This window comes from Macaca thibetana, chromosome 8, assembly GCF_024542745.1.
Source record: "Macaca thibetana thibetana isolate TM-01 chromosome 8, ASM2454274v1, whole genome shotgun sequence".
Taxonomy (NCBI): domain Eukaryota; kingdom Metazoa; phylum Chordata; class Mammalia; order Primates; family Cercopithecidae; genus Macaca; species Macaca thibetana.
In genome coordinates, this window is record NC_065585.1 from 14,143,491 (window position 1) to 14,162,381 (window position 18,891).

Genomic DNA, 18,891 nt, shown 5'->3' on the forward strand with positions numbered 1-18,891 from the left:
TCCTCCCTTTTGGAGCCCCTAGTGTCTATTATTTCCATATTTGTGTCCATATGCACTCAGTGTTTAATACCATTCTGGACATCAACCACTGAATGCTCAGAAGCAATTGCAACAAAAGCAAAAGTTGACAAGTGGGACCTAATTAAACTAAAGAGCTTCTACACAGCAAAATAAACTACCAACAGAGTAAAAAAATACCCTACAGAATGAAAGAAAATATTCACAAACTATGCATCTGACAAAGGTCTAATATCTAGAATCTATAAGTAATGTAAACAAACCCATAAGCATAAACCAAATAACCCCTTTAAAAAGTGGGCAAAGGATATGAATAGACACCTCTCAAAAGAAGACACACAAGAGGTCAACAAACCTATGAAAAAATGCTCAATCAACATCACTAATCACCAGAGAAATGCAATGCAAAACCACAATGAGACACTGTCTCACACCAGTAAGAATGACTATTATTAATAAGTGAAAACATAATAGATGCTGGTGAGGCTGTGCAGAAAAGGGAATGCTTACATATTGTCATATATTGTTGTTAGAAATGTAAGGTAGTTCAACTACTGTGGAAAGCATTTTTAGTGTTTTTCTGTTGTTTCTTACAGAGACCATAGCCAAAGTGCATTAGTTAATATTTCTTTAATATTTCTTAAAATGTACTGAGAATTTAAAAGTACTTTCAAAATTATCAGAGTGACTTCTGGATTTTTATAATTTTTTTCACAAATGTTTACAGCTATCTTGCCCACATCTAATTTAGCATCATTGTTTTAGCTGCTCAGCATTACAAAGTCTTCTCAAAGTATTTTGTTTCATTTTCATGCAAAGGGCATCTCTCTTTTCCTACTTACTTAATATTTTTATTTAATATTTAATTAAATCACATAAATACACTAACAGATATAACTGACATAGCTGGGTCTGGGGACAAGCTCAGTGATTTCTGGTCAGCCTGGGGCTACAGATAGAATAGAAGCTGTAGGTATTTATAAATCTTTTTACCACCTGGGAACCTTTCACCCTTCTGTGGCCTGATCCACTGACATGTGTAAAAGAGTGATTGAAGAGAGTGGGTTAGTCCAGTAAATCAGTTAAGCCAGGGAGTTGATTAAATGTAGGTCAGACAAGAGAGGTTCTACCACACTAAGGTGGTACAGGTGGTGATTTAAAGGTTGATGCAGGTTTCAGTGAGGCAGACAGAGGCAGGTCTACATGGCATAGGAGGACTTGGGGGAACTTCATGAAGGTAGTGTCACTTCAGCAGACCAGTTAGACAAGGCATCCCGGGTACCGATCTAGCATGATCAAAGGAATGTATGACCCATCTGAGTAACCTCATGGTCTAAAACATTGGGGTGGAAAGACTTTATTTTAGTGATAAGCACATGTCTTATTTCTGAGACTAAGCACCTAGTTTTTAGTCTCCATAGATCTTTCTGATACTTGGTCTCTGTCTTGCTCTGAGTGTGGATGATACACCATGCAGAAATCCAGCTTTTCCTCCTTTCTCTTCTCAGCTATCTAAAACCTTCTGAGGGTCTTACCTGCTGCTGATAGAATAGCCAATCCTAAGTAACTGAGCTGCCTTCCCACATTTCTAGCATGAGCCTGCTCCTGACTTACTGTCATAGTATTCATCAAACTACTGCTGGACCTCTCTGGTACCATGACTATCATTTCTCCCCCTCTCCTGTCATCTTGGGGACTAAACCCCCCATGAAGTAGAGGATCATCTCTGCCTTGTTCAACTCTACATTTATAGTGCCTAATACAGTACCTTGTCTTAAGTAGGATCTCATTTAAAATTTTTATTGAATATATGAAAGATTTAATTTAATAAAAGACAGCATACCATAGCCTCAGTATTGGCTGTTCCCCTGTGTCTGAAACACCCTTCCCTAGCTCTCTACAAGTCTAGCTCCTTCTGTCCTTCAGGTACCAGTTAAACATAATTTCCTTAAACATTTCTTCATTGACCATTTTGCTAAAGCAGCCACAAACTCCCCTTAAACCTCACGACAGGGTTTGTTGCTTTTTAGAACAATGGTTCTGCAAAAGTGAACACCATGTCTGTTTTTCTTTTCTGCTGATTCTTCATGCCAAGCACTAAGCCACCTACTCCTGGACTTAGTAAATAAATGATTAAATGGGTGAACTATGATCCAAGTTTCAGGAAAAAAAAAGAAACATGGACTTGGGTCTTCACCGTGCATTTACCAAATGCATGACTCTGAGTTACCTGATTTACTGAAACTCTTCAATTTTCAGTATCTTCATATGTATAATGGAATGAAGATAGCATCGTATTCCCTCTTATAATTAATGTGAGGTTTCAATTAGACAATGAATAGGAAGCACTTCATATGCTACATAATGTGTGATCGACAACAATAAGATATTGTTTATAACTCCAGAACAAGTCTCTCCCCAGTGCCCAGACCTTGGCTCCAGTTAATGCCACTTTGCCTGCAGTGGAGAGAAAGAGGTTAATGAGAAGTCTCTCCATTTGTGAGAGCCTGAAAGTGGCGAGCTCTTCCTGAAGCTGTTCAGAAACACTCTGCTATGTGTAAGCCCAAAAGTGCTGTCTGATTCACAGGGCTGCCCTGCTACCTTTATCTTCACTGCTATAAGCATTTGCATAAAAAGAAGATCCTGAATTCCTCACTGTTTTCACCTTGACTTCCCCTCGTGGTGCACTGTAGCAATTGATGCCTGTGAAACCATTTGATGACACGAATAGAGTATGTTATGTGAGATGAGAGGGGAATCCAGACAGGAGCCACTAATGGACTTTGAATCAATCCAGGGTCTCTTGTCATGCAAATGGAAAAACTCAGGGAGAAAAAGATGTGCAGAACGTGAGCACAAAGGCCACCCAGGGCCACAGTCTGGCTCCAGGAGAGAAGCTGGTATTTCTGATCCCCAAAGCCAGAAAAGGATATATTGCGCCCCAGCAGGAGTTGGGAATTGTATTAAAGAGCAAACTTTCCTATTTTATTTCAGAGTGTGTTTTCAGGGAATTTAAATGATGTTTCTCAGGCAGTGAACAAATGTGAAGGAAACAAAAGTGTTGAAAATGGGCTTTTATAAGCAGACTCCAGGCAAATTCCCATGTCTTGCAGAAAAGGCTTTACCAAGGGAGGAGCTGGGATGATTGCCAGTAGCACAACTGGCTGGAGGCTGGCAAGCCTGGGTGCTTGAGGATTTTGCCAGTAAAATTTTATTTTCAAAGTGTCCCATGAAAGCATAGATGACTTGAGGATCTAACGAGTGTTGTCACGTAAAGACTCTATTTAATAATTTTGTTTTCTTTTTAGAGACAGAGTCTCACTGTGTTGCCCAGGCTGGAGTACGGTGGCATGATCATAGCTCACTGCAGCCTTGAACTCCTGGGCTTAAATGATCTTAGAAACTATTTCCCCAATGTTCTCTACCAGGGACATTACTGGTCACTGCAGAAAATGCATCCATGAGCTGGATACAGCCCCTGCCTTCTATATGTTCACAAGTTTCCTTGAAAAATATTTACTTAGAACCTGCTGGTCTCAAGCACTGAGGAACCAGACAACTAAACATGTGTGATGAGCTTTACAAGAAGGGAAGTCGGAGGATAAAAAGGTTCTGTGTTGCAGGGCAATGGTACACAGACCTCTCAAAGGAAAGAACATTAAGCAACTTTAAAGCAGAACTCTGAAGAATGATTCGGAGCTGTGAAAAATTGGGGAGAGATTCATGAAGACTCGGAGTTAAGAAAGTGATTGGACAGTAGCTCATACCTGTAATTCCAGCACTTTGGGAGACCGAGGCAGGTGGATCACTTGAGGTCAGGAGTTCGAGACTAACCTGGCCAGCTTGGTGAAACCCCGTCTCTACTAAAAATACAAAAAAATTAGCCAGGTGTGGTGGCAGGTACCTGTAATCTCAGCTACTCAGAAGGCTGAGGCAGGAGAATTGCTTGAACCCAGAGGCAGAGGTTGCAGTGAACCAAGATCTTGCCACTGCACTCCAGCCTGGGTCAAAGAGTGAGACTCCGTCTCAAAAAAATAAAAAAGAAAGAAAGTGATTGGAGATTTTAAGGAAGTAAAAGGCCTTCTTTGTGCTTTTTGCCAAAAATGAGAGGGAAAGGAAGGAGTGACTAGAATCCCAAACAGTGGTCAGTAGGTATTGTAAGGGGTTTGGAATTTCTCCTAAGAACAGCAGGGTTTAAATTCGGCAAGTGGCATAATAGGGACTAAGAGATACATTAAAACCAAAACTAAGTCAGGCAATCTCTGGGACTGACCTGCCTATGAGAATACAGATTCATATCCTCCAAGAAGATACTGGACATATGATTATATATGATCACCACAGGCTTCCCGTTTCACATTCATTTACTCCTGGGCCATTGTCCCATCCCAGATTTGTTCACTGATAGAATCTCCCCTTTTAAATTTAGTGTTTGCATTCAATCTACTTTAGTATTCTTGCTGTATATTCTGGCACTAGCCCATCCACACTCTCTTTTCATTGCAAGACAATGTAGTTGTCCTGTCCACTCCCATTCTGACCATTTCCAGGCTCTTTTTCTGGTTGTGTCATTCCTGCCTGTGCCTAGGTAGCTGCGGAAACCCTCCTGCTCTGTGCAACCTAAAGTAAGACATGCTGAAATCATAAGGTCAAGCAAGGGCCTGGATTCATTTCATAATGATAGCCTAAGGATGACTAATAAATAGGTTTCATTTTCTTGGTTAATTCCATTCAATTAGTGATGCCTACCAGTGCTGTTTTTGGAGGCTGAGCAAGAGCCAGTGTTTAAGTCAATTAATGATGTCTACATGGACAGAAGTAAGAAAGTTAAGCAGTGCATGCTTGGGTCATTTTTCTTCCCCAGTCCGGAGTAAACATTAATACCTGCCTATGGGAAGTCTACTCAGGTAGATCCAAGGCTCCATCCTTTATAAGTCCAGAAACCCAGGAGTCCTCTTGATACCTGTCTTTCCGTCTTTCACAGTCCTAATTCCTACAAGTCTCCCTCCTATGTGCCCATGTTTCTCCATCACCACTGCCATGAATTTGGTCTAAGTTACCTTTATCTCTTGCCTGAATGATTACATTAACCATTTAATTCCTTTTATTCTTCCTTTCCTCTATATTAGCCATTTCATTGAATCTACTCTTTTCTGTATTTCAGTTGAAATTATGTTGAAAAAAATCTAAATGTGATCATTTCTCTGATCTCCAAGCCAAACACTTTAGTTGCTTCTGGTAACTCTCGAGATAAACACCCAGCAAGGCCCAGCATGTCTCCATCCCCTCACCCGACTCCACTCCACTGCATTTGACTGGACACTAGCCATGATCCTTCTTTTGGTTTCTCAAACATGCTATGCCCTCTCCAATCAGGCCTTTGCACATACTGCTCTCTTCTATTAGAATGGTATTCCACAACCATTAGCACACACATAAACACATTTGTACATGCTCACAAACACACCCTTCAATTAACTGCTCATCTAAGTTCATCCTTTCACTTTGGACTCTTAATGAACCATTTGTGTCTCTTTCACATAACTTGTTACAGATGTAGTTGTATAATTATTTCTATGCTTATTTGATTACTAACTCAACTCTCCCACCAGACCACAAAGTCATCGTGTCTTGCTTTGTCTGTTCACCAGTGTTCTCTATCTATTGCTGTGCTTGGCACTAGAAACGGTTACAGGAATTATGAGTCATAGCTTTATAGCTACTTTATTTTCTGTTAAATGTTACACGAAGATAAATTTTTAATGAAGAGGAAGATTAAAGGAAGAATGTGTAAATTGTGTATCTCTACTCACCCATTTTTCCTGTAACCAAGAAAACCATATGAACATTTCTGTTGGCAAAAGTCAACATTGTAATTACTAAATCAAAGGTAGACAATTCCAATGTCTCCCATAAAACAGTTTCAAATCTTCCATAAATCTATGCAAATAGAGAGCATGTTAATACATGTCAATATATACTTTAATATAGTTTAATATTTTAAAAAACAGTAATACAATAAAGGTTTAATTTTCAAATGTACAATATTATATACTCTCTCACTTCACAATTATTACTTGTAGAACAGTGAACTGAAAAGACAAGGATCAGTTACATCAAGTTCATAGTTACAGAACTCCTACAACAAATATATTGAGGCCCTATATAAACCAGGTGTTATTCTAGGTGTTGGGATTATTGTATTGAACAAAAGAGACAAAAGGCATATCATCATAAAGCTCATATCTAAGTGAAATAGACAATAAACAAGATAAGTTAATGAAATATATAGAAAATGAAATAATGATGAGTCCTAAGAAAGAAAAAATAAATAAAACAGGAAAGGAGCATGATATGGTTTGGCTGTTTCCCCACCCAAATCTCACCTTGAATTGTAATAATCCCCACATGTCAAGGGCAGGGCCAGGTGGAGATAATTGAATCATAGAGGCAGTTTCCCCCATACTGTTCTCCTGTTAGTGAATAAGTCTCACGAGATCTGATGGTTCTATAAACATGAGTTCCCCTGCACAAGCCTCTCTTGCCTGCCGCCATGGAAGATGAACTTTTGCTCTTCCTTTGTCTTCTGCCATGATTGTGAGGGCTCCCAGCCATGTGGAACTGTGAATCCATTAAACCTCTTTCCTTTATTAATTACCCAGCCTCAGATATGTCTTTATTAACAGCATGAGAAGAGGCTAATACAGAGCACATGAAATGAGAGGCCAGGAGCATGTGATCACTGAGATATGGGCATAAGGGGAGGTCTCCACAAGAGGGTAACTTTTGCATAAAGACCTCAAGAAACTGGGGTGCATTCATTATTGCTTATTCATTCAATTATCTACAATTATTTATAAACTGGGCTGTTTTAATGTCTGAAACTGTCTGTTTTTACTATCCACTTGCTTATAAAGCATCATTTATGAACAAATAGATTTATTCACATATTTTTTGTGGGCCTTAGCGTATGTCCTGGGTGCTCCCAAGGGATTATGTTGCTCACTAAGCACCACTTTTCCCACATGTCATAACCCAAAGACATCCAGGAGAATGGTGCAAACTGTTGGTACATCTACCATTCTGGGGTCTGGAGGACAGTGGCCCTCTTCTCACAGCTCCACTAGATGGTGCCCCAGTAGGGACTCAGTGTGGGGGTCCGACCCCACATTTCCCTGCTGCACTGCCCTAGCAGAGGTTCTCCATGAATGCCCCGTCCCTGTAGCAAACTTCTGCCTGAGAATCCAGGCATTTCCATACATCTTCTGAAATACAGAAGGCAGAGGTTCTCAAACCCCAATTCTTAACTTCTACGTATACTTGCAGACTCAACACCATGTGGAAGCTGCCAAGACTTGGGCCTTGCACCCTCTGAAACCACAGCCTGAGCTCTACATTGGCCCCTTTCAGCCACATCTGGAGCTGCTGGGACACAGGGCACCAAGTCCCTAGGCTACACATAGTATGGGGACCCTGGGCCTGGCCCATGAAACCATTTTCTCCTAGGCCTCTGGGTCTGTGATGGAAAGTGTTGCCATGAAGACCTCTGACATACCCTGGAGAAATTTTCCCCATTGTGTTGGGGATTAACATTCAGCTCCTTGTTAGTTATGCAAATTTCTGCAGGCAGCTTGAATTTCTCCTCAGAAAATTGGATTTTCTTCTCTATCACATTATCAGGCTGCAAATTTTCCAAACTTTTATTCTCTGCTTCCCTTATAAAACCAAATGACTTTAACAACACCCAAGTCATCTCTTGAATGCTTTTCTGCTTTAAAATTTCTTCCCCCAGATACCCTAAATCATTTCTCGTAAGTTCAAATTTCCACAAATCTCTAGGGCAGCAGCAAAATGCCGCCAGTCTCTTTGCTAAAACATAACAAGAGTCACCTTTGCTCCAGTTCCCGAAAAGTTCCTCATCTCCATCTGAGACCATCTCAGCCAGGAACTTATTGTCCATGTCATTATCAGCATTTTGGTCAAAGTCATTCAACAAGTCTCTAGGGAGGTCCAAACTTTCTCACATTTTCCTGTCTTCTTCTGAGCCCTCCAGACTGTTCCAACCTCTGCCTGTTACCCAGTTCCAAAGTTGCTTCCACATTTTGGGGTATCTTTTCAGCAGTGCCCCACTCCCAGTACCGATTTATTATATTTATCTGTTTTCATGCTACTGGTAAAGATATACCTGAGACTGGGTAATTTATACAGGAAAAAAGGTTTAATTGGACTTACAGTTCCACATGGCTGGGGAAGCCTCACGATCATGGCAGAAAGCAAGGAGGAGCACATCACATCTTACATGGATGGCTGCAGGCAAAGAGAGAATGAGAGCCAAGTGAAAGGGTTTTTTCCTGATCAAATCATCAAATCTAGTGAGACTTATTCACTACCATGAGAACAGTAAGGAAGAAATCACCCCTATGATTCAATTATCTCCCACCGGGTCCCTCCCACAACATGTGGGAATTATGCGAGTACAATTTAAGATGAGATTTTGATGGGGTCAGAGACAAACCATACCACAAGGCATTATTCTGGGCCTTGGATACAAAAAGATGACCTCAAAGAGCTCCGAGTTTACCAACTGGTATATGAGCAGACAGGTGCCATGTGGTGTAATAAATGCTGTGAGACAGATCTGAGCAAAGGAACATGCTATTGGAGGTAGTGACTAATCCCCTTCACCATGGAAATGAGATTTACCCTAAAATTTGAAGGTGAGTAGGAGTCCATGTGCAAACCACAGGAAATGACAATGGAGAAAGGATATTTAAGGACAGAAGAATAGTAGCACACGTTGTAGTAACCTGTGCTCAGTTTAACACAATAAATAGCCCACGATCTCCTGCTCAGAGTAGAGGATGTGTGGATAGACAAGTCTATCCCTCATTACAGGATCCTAGAGTGTGTTGGGGGTGGGAGAAGAAAACAAGGGTTAGCCAAGCAGAGCTGCGCTTTTCCATTCAAAGATACAAATCTAGTTCCACAGATTTTTTTTTTTTTTTTTTTTTTTTGAGGCAAGGTCTTTCTCTGTTGCCCAGGCTGAAGTGCAGTAGCACAAACACAGCTCATTGCAGTCTCGACCTCCCTGGCTCAAACGATCCTCCTACCTCAGCCTCCCAAGTATCTGGGACTATAGGCACATGCCACCATGCCTGGCTAATTTTTAAATTTTTTGTAGAGATGAAGTCTTAACATGTTGCCCAGGCTAGTCTCAAACTCCTGTGCTCAAGCATTCTTCCCAGCTCAGCCACCCAAAGTGCTGGGATTTACAGGCCTTAGCAACCACACTCGGCCTGGCTCCACACATTTAACTTCAGATGAATTGCATTTAATAACTACTTCCCTAGGCATTTCTTCACATCAGAAAATCTGATGCAGCGTCCACGTGTCTGAAAAGCAGCTGAGTTCCACAAAAGGAAACCTACTATGGGTCTTCTTAGATTGCAATTGTAAAGTTTCTTAATTTTTCATTTAAAAAATGTTTTTAGTTTGCATAATGTGTGGTAGCAACAATTTTTGGCACCATTTGACATATTTTCATTGATTTCTTTTAACTGTACTATTCTGTTTTATTTTTGTTTTATTTTTATTTTAAGGATTCAATTAAGTAATCATTGAGTATCACGTGTATGTTTTGTTTAACTGTAGACGTAATTGTGCACCTCTAATTTCAGTGGTAACTACATTTTCAATTTCTGAAAATGGGGCTTGGAGGGATTTTTTTTTAGGAACGGCTTTCTCTGATAAGGTGAAGGGGAAGCTTCCAACTGGCTCTGAGGTCTGATAGACTAGATACTGGCCCTTCTTTGCTGTATAACCTTGAGAAACTACTTCTCCGAGCCTTCGTTTTCTCATTTGTTAATCTACGATGAGTTATTTCTGCCATGGAGTTATGTGGAATGTCACATGAAATTATGCATGAATCTCTTAACTCAGTCCCTGGCCCACAGTAGTTGCTTCAGAGCCAACTAGATGGTAGCTCTGAAGTAAGACTGCTTATGTTTACATGCCATTCTGGGAGCCTGTCAGTCTCTACCTGTAAAATCTCCCTCTAAGATCTTGGCTGTCTTACTCTCTTGTATCTATATATCTCCCATATCTAGAAATGAACTGACATGCAGTATGTTCTCAATAAATATTTGTTAAATGAATAAATAAATATAATATTTGAACCCTCACCCATTTTTCAGGAACCCTCCTTAGAAACTCCTCCCTCATCTTCCTTAATGAACAATGGTTCTTTCCTCCTCTGATGCTTTGTTGCATGCTGTTAGCTCCAATCATAGGAATAGCCCACGTGCTGCCTTAATTTATAATTTTCTGAAGAGCCATGTGGATCAGATAAGAGGTGATTAGAATACATTATGCAGGAAGTGCAGTCGTTAGAGATATTTTGGGAGTCAGGAGAATTTGGTTTCAATTCTTTGCTATTTATGATCTAGGTCCTCATGTTGCTAGGTAATCAGTTTACTATAACCATGTTTTTGTTTTGTTTGGGAAATAACCTGTTTTGTGGAACTATAGTAAAGGTTGAGTATAATAATGTGCTTAGTAGTGCTTGCCACAGGATAAGCCAGCATTTCTCAATCCTACCTGAGTATCCCAAAAACCTAAGGAGTTTTTAAAAACCCCACCTGCTTGACCATTTTTTTCAGAGTCCAATTCAGTAGGTCTGGGCGAGGTCAGGGCAGCTGTGCTTTTATGGCCCTTCAAAACATTCTGAGGAATGGTCAGAGTACAGAATCCATGGGATAGCCTCATAAATATGTCCATGGACTTGCATTTCAGGGAGGAACATCTTCTTAACTAGGTCCTGTGAATGAATACCTTTCTTGTGTCTCTCTTCAGTTCCCATGTCTTCCCTACACTTGGAGCATTTTATTTGCTGCATCACCACCTTTTTATCTCCTGTGCCATTCTCTTCCTAACATACATTCTTCCATTTTTCTCATTCTGGTTATTAAAACATCACTGTAATACAACACTAGTTGTATGATTTGCAACACTAGTAAGGATGATTTGCAGTCAAACACTTTTACAAATTGACCGTGGGGTCCAGGAGTGTGTGCGGGTTGTGTATTACAGCTCTATTGCTTCCCTTACAAGTGCAGATGCAGTGGCATCTTAATTAAACATCCCCAGCCATTGACAGAGCACTAGTGCCCCTCAAAGCTGTGATTAGCACCTACTCCCACCCAGCAGCAATTGAGAGAACAGGGCCACAAGTACCTGGGAAGTTGACAAATAGCACAAATGAACACAAAATGGACATGATGTTGGGGCATTTGCAGAAAACATGCCTCTTAGTCCTGCGATGGGATAGCACTCAAGAGAAGAAAGGGCTTCATCATATGTTGTTCAATGGGCACTTCATTAATAAAGCCTTTTGCATGAGAGGCAGGGTTAAGTAGAGGTGAGAGGAGGGAGAAGGATGTGATGCCAGGCACCTCACATATTTTATCGCATTGAATTCTCACAGCAACCCGTTGAACTAGATGATATTAGTGCTATTAATACTTGCCAAATTAGGAAACTAAGGCACAGAAAGATGAGGTAGTTTGCCTAATGCCACATGAATATCCAATGATAGAGTCGGAATCTAAACTTCTCCATCAGACTCAATCCAAGACTTTTCCCATCTCACCAAGAATCCCAGCAAGGAAAAACAAGGGAAAGGACTGCATCCTGCAACTGCCGCTTGATTAACTGTTCAGGTTGTGCAGGTAACTTAATCTCTCCTGGACTCAGTCTGTCCATTATATGAAAATGATTATTTCTGCAAGCTGATTGTCAGGATTTCGAGAGAAACACATGAAAGAATGAATGGTGACAATGCTTAATACCCATAAATAACTACAAAGATATGAGGAACTGTGGTGATTAGAATGTGCCTGTCTTAAACTCAATTTGACACTATAGTAAACCATAGACTGAGAGAAATTTTAACTCTCTACAGTGATATGCCTCAACTAGATACTTCCACATGACCTATTATGATCATATCAATGATAATTACCCTATTTTCTGTTATTCAACTAAAAGTATTAAACTTCATCTATCACAGTAAACCATGTAACCAAGTAAACCATGTGTCAGAAGCCAGCCTCTTGCCTAGTTTCCACAACACAAGGACTTTTTAGAATTCAATTCATGTTGCTAGTTAACCCATTCCTTTGCTTTTATGTACAGTGGTGATCACAATAGAAAGAATATTATTGTCTGGTGTTAGGAGCCCACTTTCTGGCTGCATGCGTCTCACTTCCTCTCATCTTTGATAAAGAGCTAGTGCCTTGTAAGCCTGGTTTCTTTTGTATGTTCCCTGTTTCTATAAGTGTGGCTTACTCTCCCAGGCAACCAAATTCAAAACTAGCTGTCACGATGGGCACACCCTCTTTCTTTCCTGCCATCTAGGTTGCCAGTTCTATGAATCTTACCTCACCTGGACATTCCAGGAGCTTCCCCACCTAGTCCTTCTGTCTCCAGCCTTGGCTCCTCCCCAGAACACATTCTCCAAATCCCAGTCAAAGTGATCTTTTAAAACATGAATCCACTTATGTCACTCTGCTGCTTAGTACCATTTAGTGGCTTTCAGTTGTAGTTGGAATTAAACGCAAACATCGTACGCTCACCTGCAAGATCTAGCTACACCTCCAACCTCATTGCTATCACCACCTTCCAGCCACACCATTGCTCTTTTCTGCCTCAGGATATTTGTAGTTATTATTTTTAATTCCTGGATGTCTCCTTGCACTACACAGGACTGACTCCTTCCAAATTTTCAGGTCTCAATTTTAAATATCAATTCCTTGGTAAGGTCATTCTTAATCCCTGATATGAATCTCTGTCATCAACCATTGTACTCTCTCATCATGACCTGTTTTTGCATGGCACTCATCACATTTTGTGAATGTGTGTAGGTATCTTTGGGTATGTAATACTTAATGTATCTTCCTTATTAGAATGCAAGCTCCACCGTAGTCAGAACCACATCCATTTGGCTCACCAGTATATATCCAACATCCAGCAGAGTACCTGGCAAGTAATAAGTACTCAATAAATAGTTGTCATATTCATAGAATGGTATGAAATTATCAACTCCAAAGGAAGTTCATCCAAAAGTCCCATGACTTCTCCACCCTCCACCCTCCCATCTGAGACTCGCTGGTCAGCCTAACAGGACTGTCCCTCTTCATTTGTTCCAGGAGCGGCTCGTGCTTTCTGTGCTCCCCCGGTTTGTTGTCCTGGAAATGATCAACGACATGACCAATGTGGAAGACGAGCACCTGCAGCACCAGTTCCATCGGATCTACATCCATCGCTATGAGAATGTCAGGTGAGAAACGCAACACCCTTGCCCCGGCTCTCGGCGTGATCCATGTGTGTTTGGGTGCTCTCCTCGCACTTCCGTGACTTCTTTCTGCCTGAGTGTCAGCACCTTTCCTCATTTGGTTGATTAATTCATTACCTAGTGATTATTCATCAGAGAGTTCTACATTTCCAAATTAAGGCTGGAGAAGAATGTCACAGAATAAAATTATACTCGCTCGTTGACCTACTGCCTAGCTCTCCTATAGTAGGCACGTCTGTCTTTACATTTTGAGTGGGAAAGGCAAACACCTTTTAAACTATGATAAGAAAAATAATCACAGAATGTAATTTGGGGGTTTCAGTTGTGATCACATACATCTCCTCCTTGTATTTATCATAAGTGTGTTTAAAACAATACAAAAGAATGACAGTTTATTTTCCTTTGCAAACATATTTTTAGTCAACCATCCATCTATCCATCCACCCATCCATCCATCCATGTATCTTCCCACTCACTCCCCCATTCATGCATCAGTGCCCTCTACGTGCCCAGCACAACACTGGACACCGTGGCATGTAATGAAAATCAAAGGGTGAACTCCATGGTGAGGCAGACCAGCTTTAAAATCCCAATTCTGCCTATTCCTTATTTGTGATCTTGGGAAATTTAGTTACCTGAATCTCAAAATTCTTCTCTGTAAAATGAGCATCTCTTAGCCACTTTGCAGAGTTTTTATGTGGATCACATAAGTGAAGATTAATACAAAATATACAACAGGCAGAGTTAAGCAAGTAGTAGAGCATTCAGTATATTGTAGTTCATTTCAGACATGTTTCCTAGTTGCAGTCAAAAGAATCCAACCATGACTGATTTAAAAGAAATGTATTGGCTGGGCGTGGTGACTCATGCCTGTAATCCCAGCACTTTGGGAGGCCAAGGTGGGCGGATCACGAGGTCAAGAGATTGAGACCATCCTGGCCAACATGGTGAAACCCCATCTCTACTAAAAATACAAAAATTAGCTGAGTGTGGTGGTGCATGCCTATAGTCCCAGCTACTCAGGAGGCTGAGGCAGGAGAATCGCTTGAACCCGGGAGGCAGAGGTTGCAGTAAACTGCGATCATGCCACTGAACTCCAGCCTGGCAACAGAGCAAGACTTCATTTCAAAAAAAAAAAAAAAAAAGGAAATGTATTGAAAGGTTATGTCGCAGATTACAGAATAATTAGGGAAGAATGGAGAAGTGCATGGGGGAAATGGGCCAGGGGAAATGGGCCAGAATGAAGCAAGGCCACAGAGTGAAAGGCATAGGCAAAATCAAGCCAGAGCACTAGGCCAGCTGGCAGTTGGCAGTAGCCACTGCCAACTGTCTCTGACCAGTCCATTGCTTGTGCAATCAACCCTGACCCCTGACACGGCATGCCACCACTGCAGTTCCTCCTGCAGCCCCAGAAACTGATATTGCTGTCTTTGCTCTGCCCTGACTTCCTGCTCCTGCTGCTTCTTTGCATCTCAAGTTAAAGCCTGGAGCAGATGGGTCTGATTGGCTGAGCCCAGTCATTTTCTTCAAGTGCCTGGAAAGCAAGTCTCTGGCATTTTCAGCTTATACAGTGGAACTGTATTTCCCACCCACCAAATATCATAAGGTAAAAATTTCCCAAACATAGAGTCAGAGTCCTTACATCAAGCAACTTCAAAAATGACAAACCTATTCTCATAGTTCCTTTCTTCCTAATGTCAGTAGGACAGAGGACAACTTTGCACTTACCAGCATCTGTAGGTGTTCCATTCCTGGCATGCAGGAACACACATTTTGAAATTCAGTAGAGAGCATGATTCTAACACAACCCTTCAGGGGCATAGCAGGATAGGTCATTCCCAGGGTCTTGTCCAAGATTTGAGCTATACTGAGTTAGATGCTTGAGTTTGCAAAACAGTCCTTTGTCAAACAGCAATTCCAGTAAGAGCTGTGCCCCAGATCTAGGAATTGGTCCCACACATAATAAGAACTCTTCAATACTAGTTCTAAGACAATAGGCACCTATTAATCATAATAGAGTATGGGGTTTGATTATTAAGCAGGCAACAAATGCCAGGAGATCATAAAAGGAGGAAAATCTGGGGCAAGGAGGTGGTGGAGGGTGGGGAGAGGGAGATAGGTAGAGAAACCTTCCTGGCAGAGATGATGATTCTTCTTGGCTTTATTTGAGACGAAGTCAGCCAAGTGAAAAACACAAATACATGAATTCTGAGCAAAAGCGTCAGCAGACGTGAAGGCAGAGCCATGGTCCATGCAGAGAATCATAGTTGGTGTTCCATGTTCCTTCCCTGGTGGCAAAATGGCTTGACCATAAATGCAGATCCAGAGAAAGCAGAAATTGCATGAATATTTGGGGGAAAAATAAATAAATATTTAATTACATATTCAGCTATAAATATATACGAATCATATAAATACATAAATAAAATATGTGGCATCTGATGAAAGTGCCTGTCACCATGGAGAAAGAAGGAGCGAAAAATACCTTTTAAAAGAAATACAGGGAAAATTCAACAAGCCCGTGCGCCGACACCCACATGCTCAGGTGCCTTAAGTGCAATAAACATGTTCGGCGGCTTGCTTTTTGCAGGAATCCTTTTTCAGTGCTCCCATCACTCCCGAGCAGCTAGTTTCTTCTGCCCCCACCCCTCCAACCCCACCCATTTATTTTAAGTCATCGAACTGAGTTCTTGCGCTGGAGACCCTTTTCCAGAAGTTCATGCCACAGTACATTAAAATTTCGTTTTCTGCCCTCCGTGTCTCTGCATTTTCAGAGCCGTTACTAGGGGGAGGAGAACTGAAGCAGAAACCAGCCGCCGGCCCGGTTGCTCCCGGGCTATTCTCAGAGCAGCGTGGCGAGATGCCCGCGGCTCCCGGGGTTTCGGGAAGATGAACTCAGCTCCGGGCGGCGGGGCGTCTCCTGCCCACTGCGAGGCTGCAGGGTGCTAAAATAAGACCGGAGCCTTGAAAGCAGAGGAGGACGGTCCCTAGCCCAAGTCGGAGAACGAAGCCAACTGGCTACTCCACCCCCTTCCCCAACCCCCAAAGCAACCCCGCTGTGGTGTTGGGAGCATTTTTGAAATCATTTCCAAATCCGTCACCCTCTTCATGGTAAACTGCCTGGTGCATTCTTTCTTCTCCCTTGCCTTTTTTTTGTGGGGGGGGGGATCGGGGGGTTGTTTGTTTGTTTAATTTTGAAGACTCTTTACTAAAAAAGTGCTGTACACTTCTAAGTCTTGACTTATATTTCATACCACTGTTTACCTTCATCAGGAAAGGGTATGATTAAAGGCGCCACGCTTGGGGGCATTCCTGTGCCCACGTGGGCTGGGGTAGCCACACCCTTGGCGAGACTTCGACTCCATCACCTCACCTCTGTGAGCCTCCGTTTCCCAATCCAAAAGCTGGGCTCTTTTGAACGCTCAAGTTGATTTCAGCTATCAACCTCTGAGACTTCTCCAGGTTCACCTGAGGATCCACCTGGCCACCAGCTTTTTACTGGAAGCCATTCAGGCTCTCCACCCCACCTACCCAATTCTATTTATCTTTCCTGTCTTTTCCCCCCAGATACTTAAGACACTTCTTGTATTCATTAGGATAATGCTATCTGCTCTTTCAAATACCCTTCCAATTTCAGTGATTTTTAACGCAATCAAATTTATTCACACAAGTGTTCACTGCTGATATTACTGGTCAGTGGGTGATTCGGGGACAAAGGCTCCTTTGTTTTGTAACTACCATCCCTTGGGCCTCAAAGTTCCCAGAATTTGGTTATTGGAAGGGGAAGCACAGAGTACTCACACCTACTTTTTTTTTTTTTTTTTTTTTTTTTTTTTACCACCTTAACCTGAAAATGACATATGTCATTTCTGCTCAGATTCCATTAGGGAGAATCAATTCCAGGTGCCCGCCTAGAAACAAAGTGGGCTGGGAATGGTGCCTCTGGCTCAATGGCCTTTCCTAGTGACAGGTGGATTGACTATGCAAACAGAGGCATGGATGTGGTGGGCAGTCATCCTTCTCTGTCATGGTTCTTTTTGCTATTTCCTATCGGCCCTGCCAACTCCATTTCATGTACATTTGCACATTTGCTGACACAGATTTGGTGGGTCTGTCTGGGAGACACCTTTGTCTTTATCTCGCCCTGTGCCATGGTGGACATTTTAGTGAACCATTGTCAAGGATCAGAAAAATCCTCATTTTTAGACTCTTGCTAAGTCTGTTCGCTTTCTTGACTGGCTGTTAATTTCCAGCCAGCCCTGTCAACATGTATGATCACTCCATCTGTCCTGTAGACTAGAGTTTCGCGAACAAGCAAAATGCAATTGAATGGACCTAGAGAACTTTATGGCCTTCTAGATCCATCCGCGTGGCAGTTAAGCACTTCCAGATTTGTAAAAACTTCACAAAGACATTATATACCCTTCATTTATTGAGAATTATGCAATGATTTGCAAGTTATCTTCTTATGTAGTCCTACAGAGTAGCTTTAATGACCTTTACTTTATTATCAAGAAAAATGGAAGCTCAGAGAGGTTAAGTAACTTTCCCAAGAACACACAGTTATGATATTGGAACACTGAACACATCTGAAACTTAGTGAGAGGGGTCTACACAGGGACCATGTTCCTAATGATTCTATTGAACTCTGCAAAGGCTTCCTTGGGGATTCTATTTAAAGAGTGACTATTAGGTAACATGACGTATTTTTAGCCAAATAAACAACTTATGTAACCAAATTAGAGTTGAAAATTACTATGGCCCCTTGGTATATTCATCCTGGAAAGCTGCAAATTTATGCCAAGAATCAAAAGACTTGATGATCTGAGCCCAACACCAGGGGTGGCAGAACAAGCAATGGAATGAGAACAAGGGCCCTGGTTTCTGCCTCTGATCTTTTATTCAATAAATCCTTATTGTACAACTATGACTTACACCAGTGCTTCTGAGTCTTAAATGTGCACCCAAATCATCTATGGCTCAATTAAAGCAGATTGTGGTACAGTGGGTCTGGAGAGGTGGCTTGAGAGTCTACATTTCTAACAGTGTTTCATGAGATGCCACTGGGGGCCATGACCATGCTTTGAGGAAGGAGGACTTAATTCTGAATGTTTCTGTTGATTGGACTAAGGAAACATGTAATACGGCCAACTGTGTGCTGGGCAGGTGGGATACAAAGGTGACTTCATTCTTGTTCTTCAGCTAATAGATGGAGCACACTTAGCCACATATGATTGTGCTATGGAGAGTTAAGTGTTATAACAGAGAGGGGTGCCAACAGGGCAAGAAGCTCGAGTTGGGGATAACTGGCTATGCTTGGGGAAGTCTCCAGAGAGGTATAGACTCTTAACATGATTTTAACACCTGAGGGGGCTTTGAAGGACAAGTCAGATTTTAATAGGTAGCGAAAGGGGGAAAAAGCTATACCAGGGATCAGGTGTAGCATGTACAAAGATACAGGTGCATAATGTACAGTGGGATCAAAAGACCTGGAGAAGTTTGATGATATTGGAACACTGAAG

At 41.7% G+C, this 18,891-nt stretch overlaps 1 protein-coding gene across 2 annotated transcripts in view; it reads left to right on the forward strand.

The window, feature by feature from the left end:
* ADCY8 (adenylate cyclase 8) overlaps window positions 1-18,891 on the forward strand; it is a 261,339-nt gene that overhangs the window by 80,758 nt on the left and 161,690 nt on the right. For both annotated transcript variants that reach the window (XM_050801571.1, XM_050801572.1), the window contains exon 3: window positions 13,224-13,354. In XM_050801571.1, the coding sequence (XP_050657528.1) occupies window positions 13,224-13,354 (131 nt within the window). The remainder of the gene's footprint in view (window positions 1-13,223; window positions 13,355-18,891) is intronic.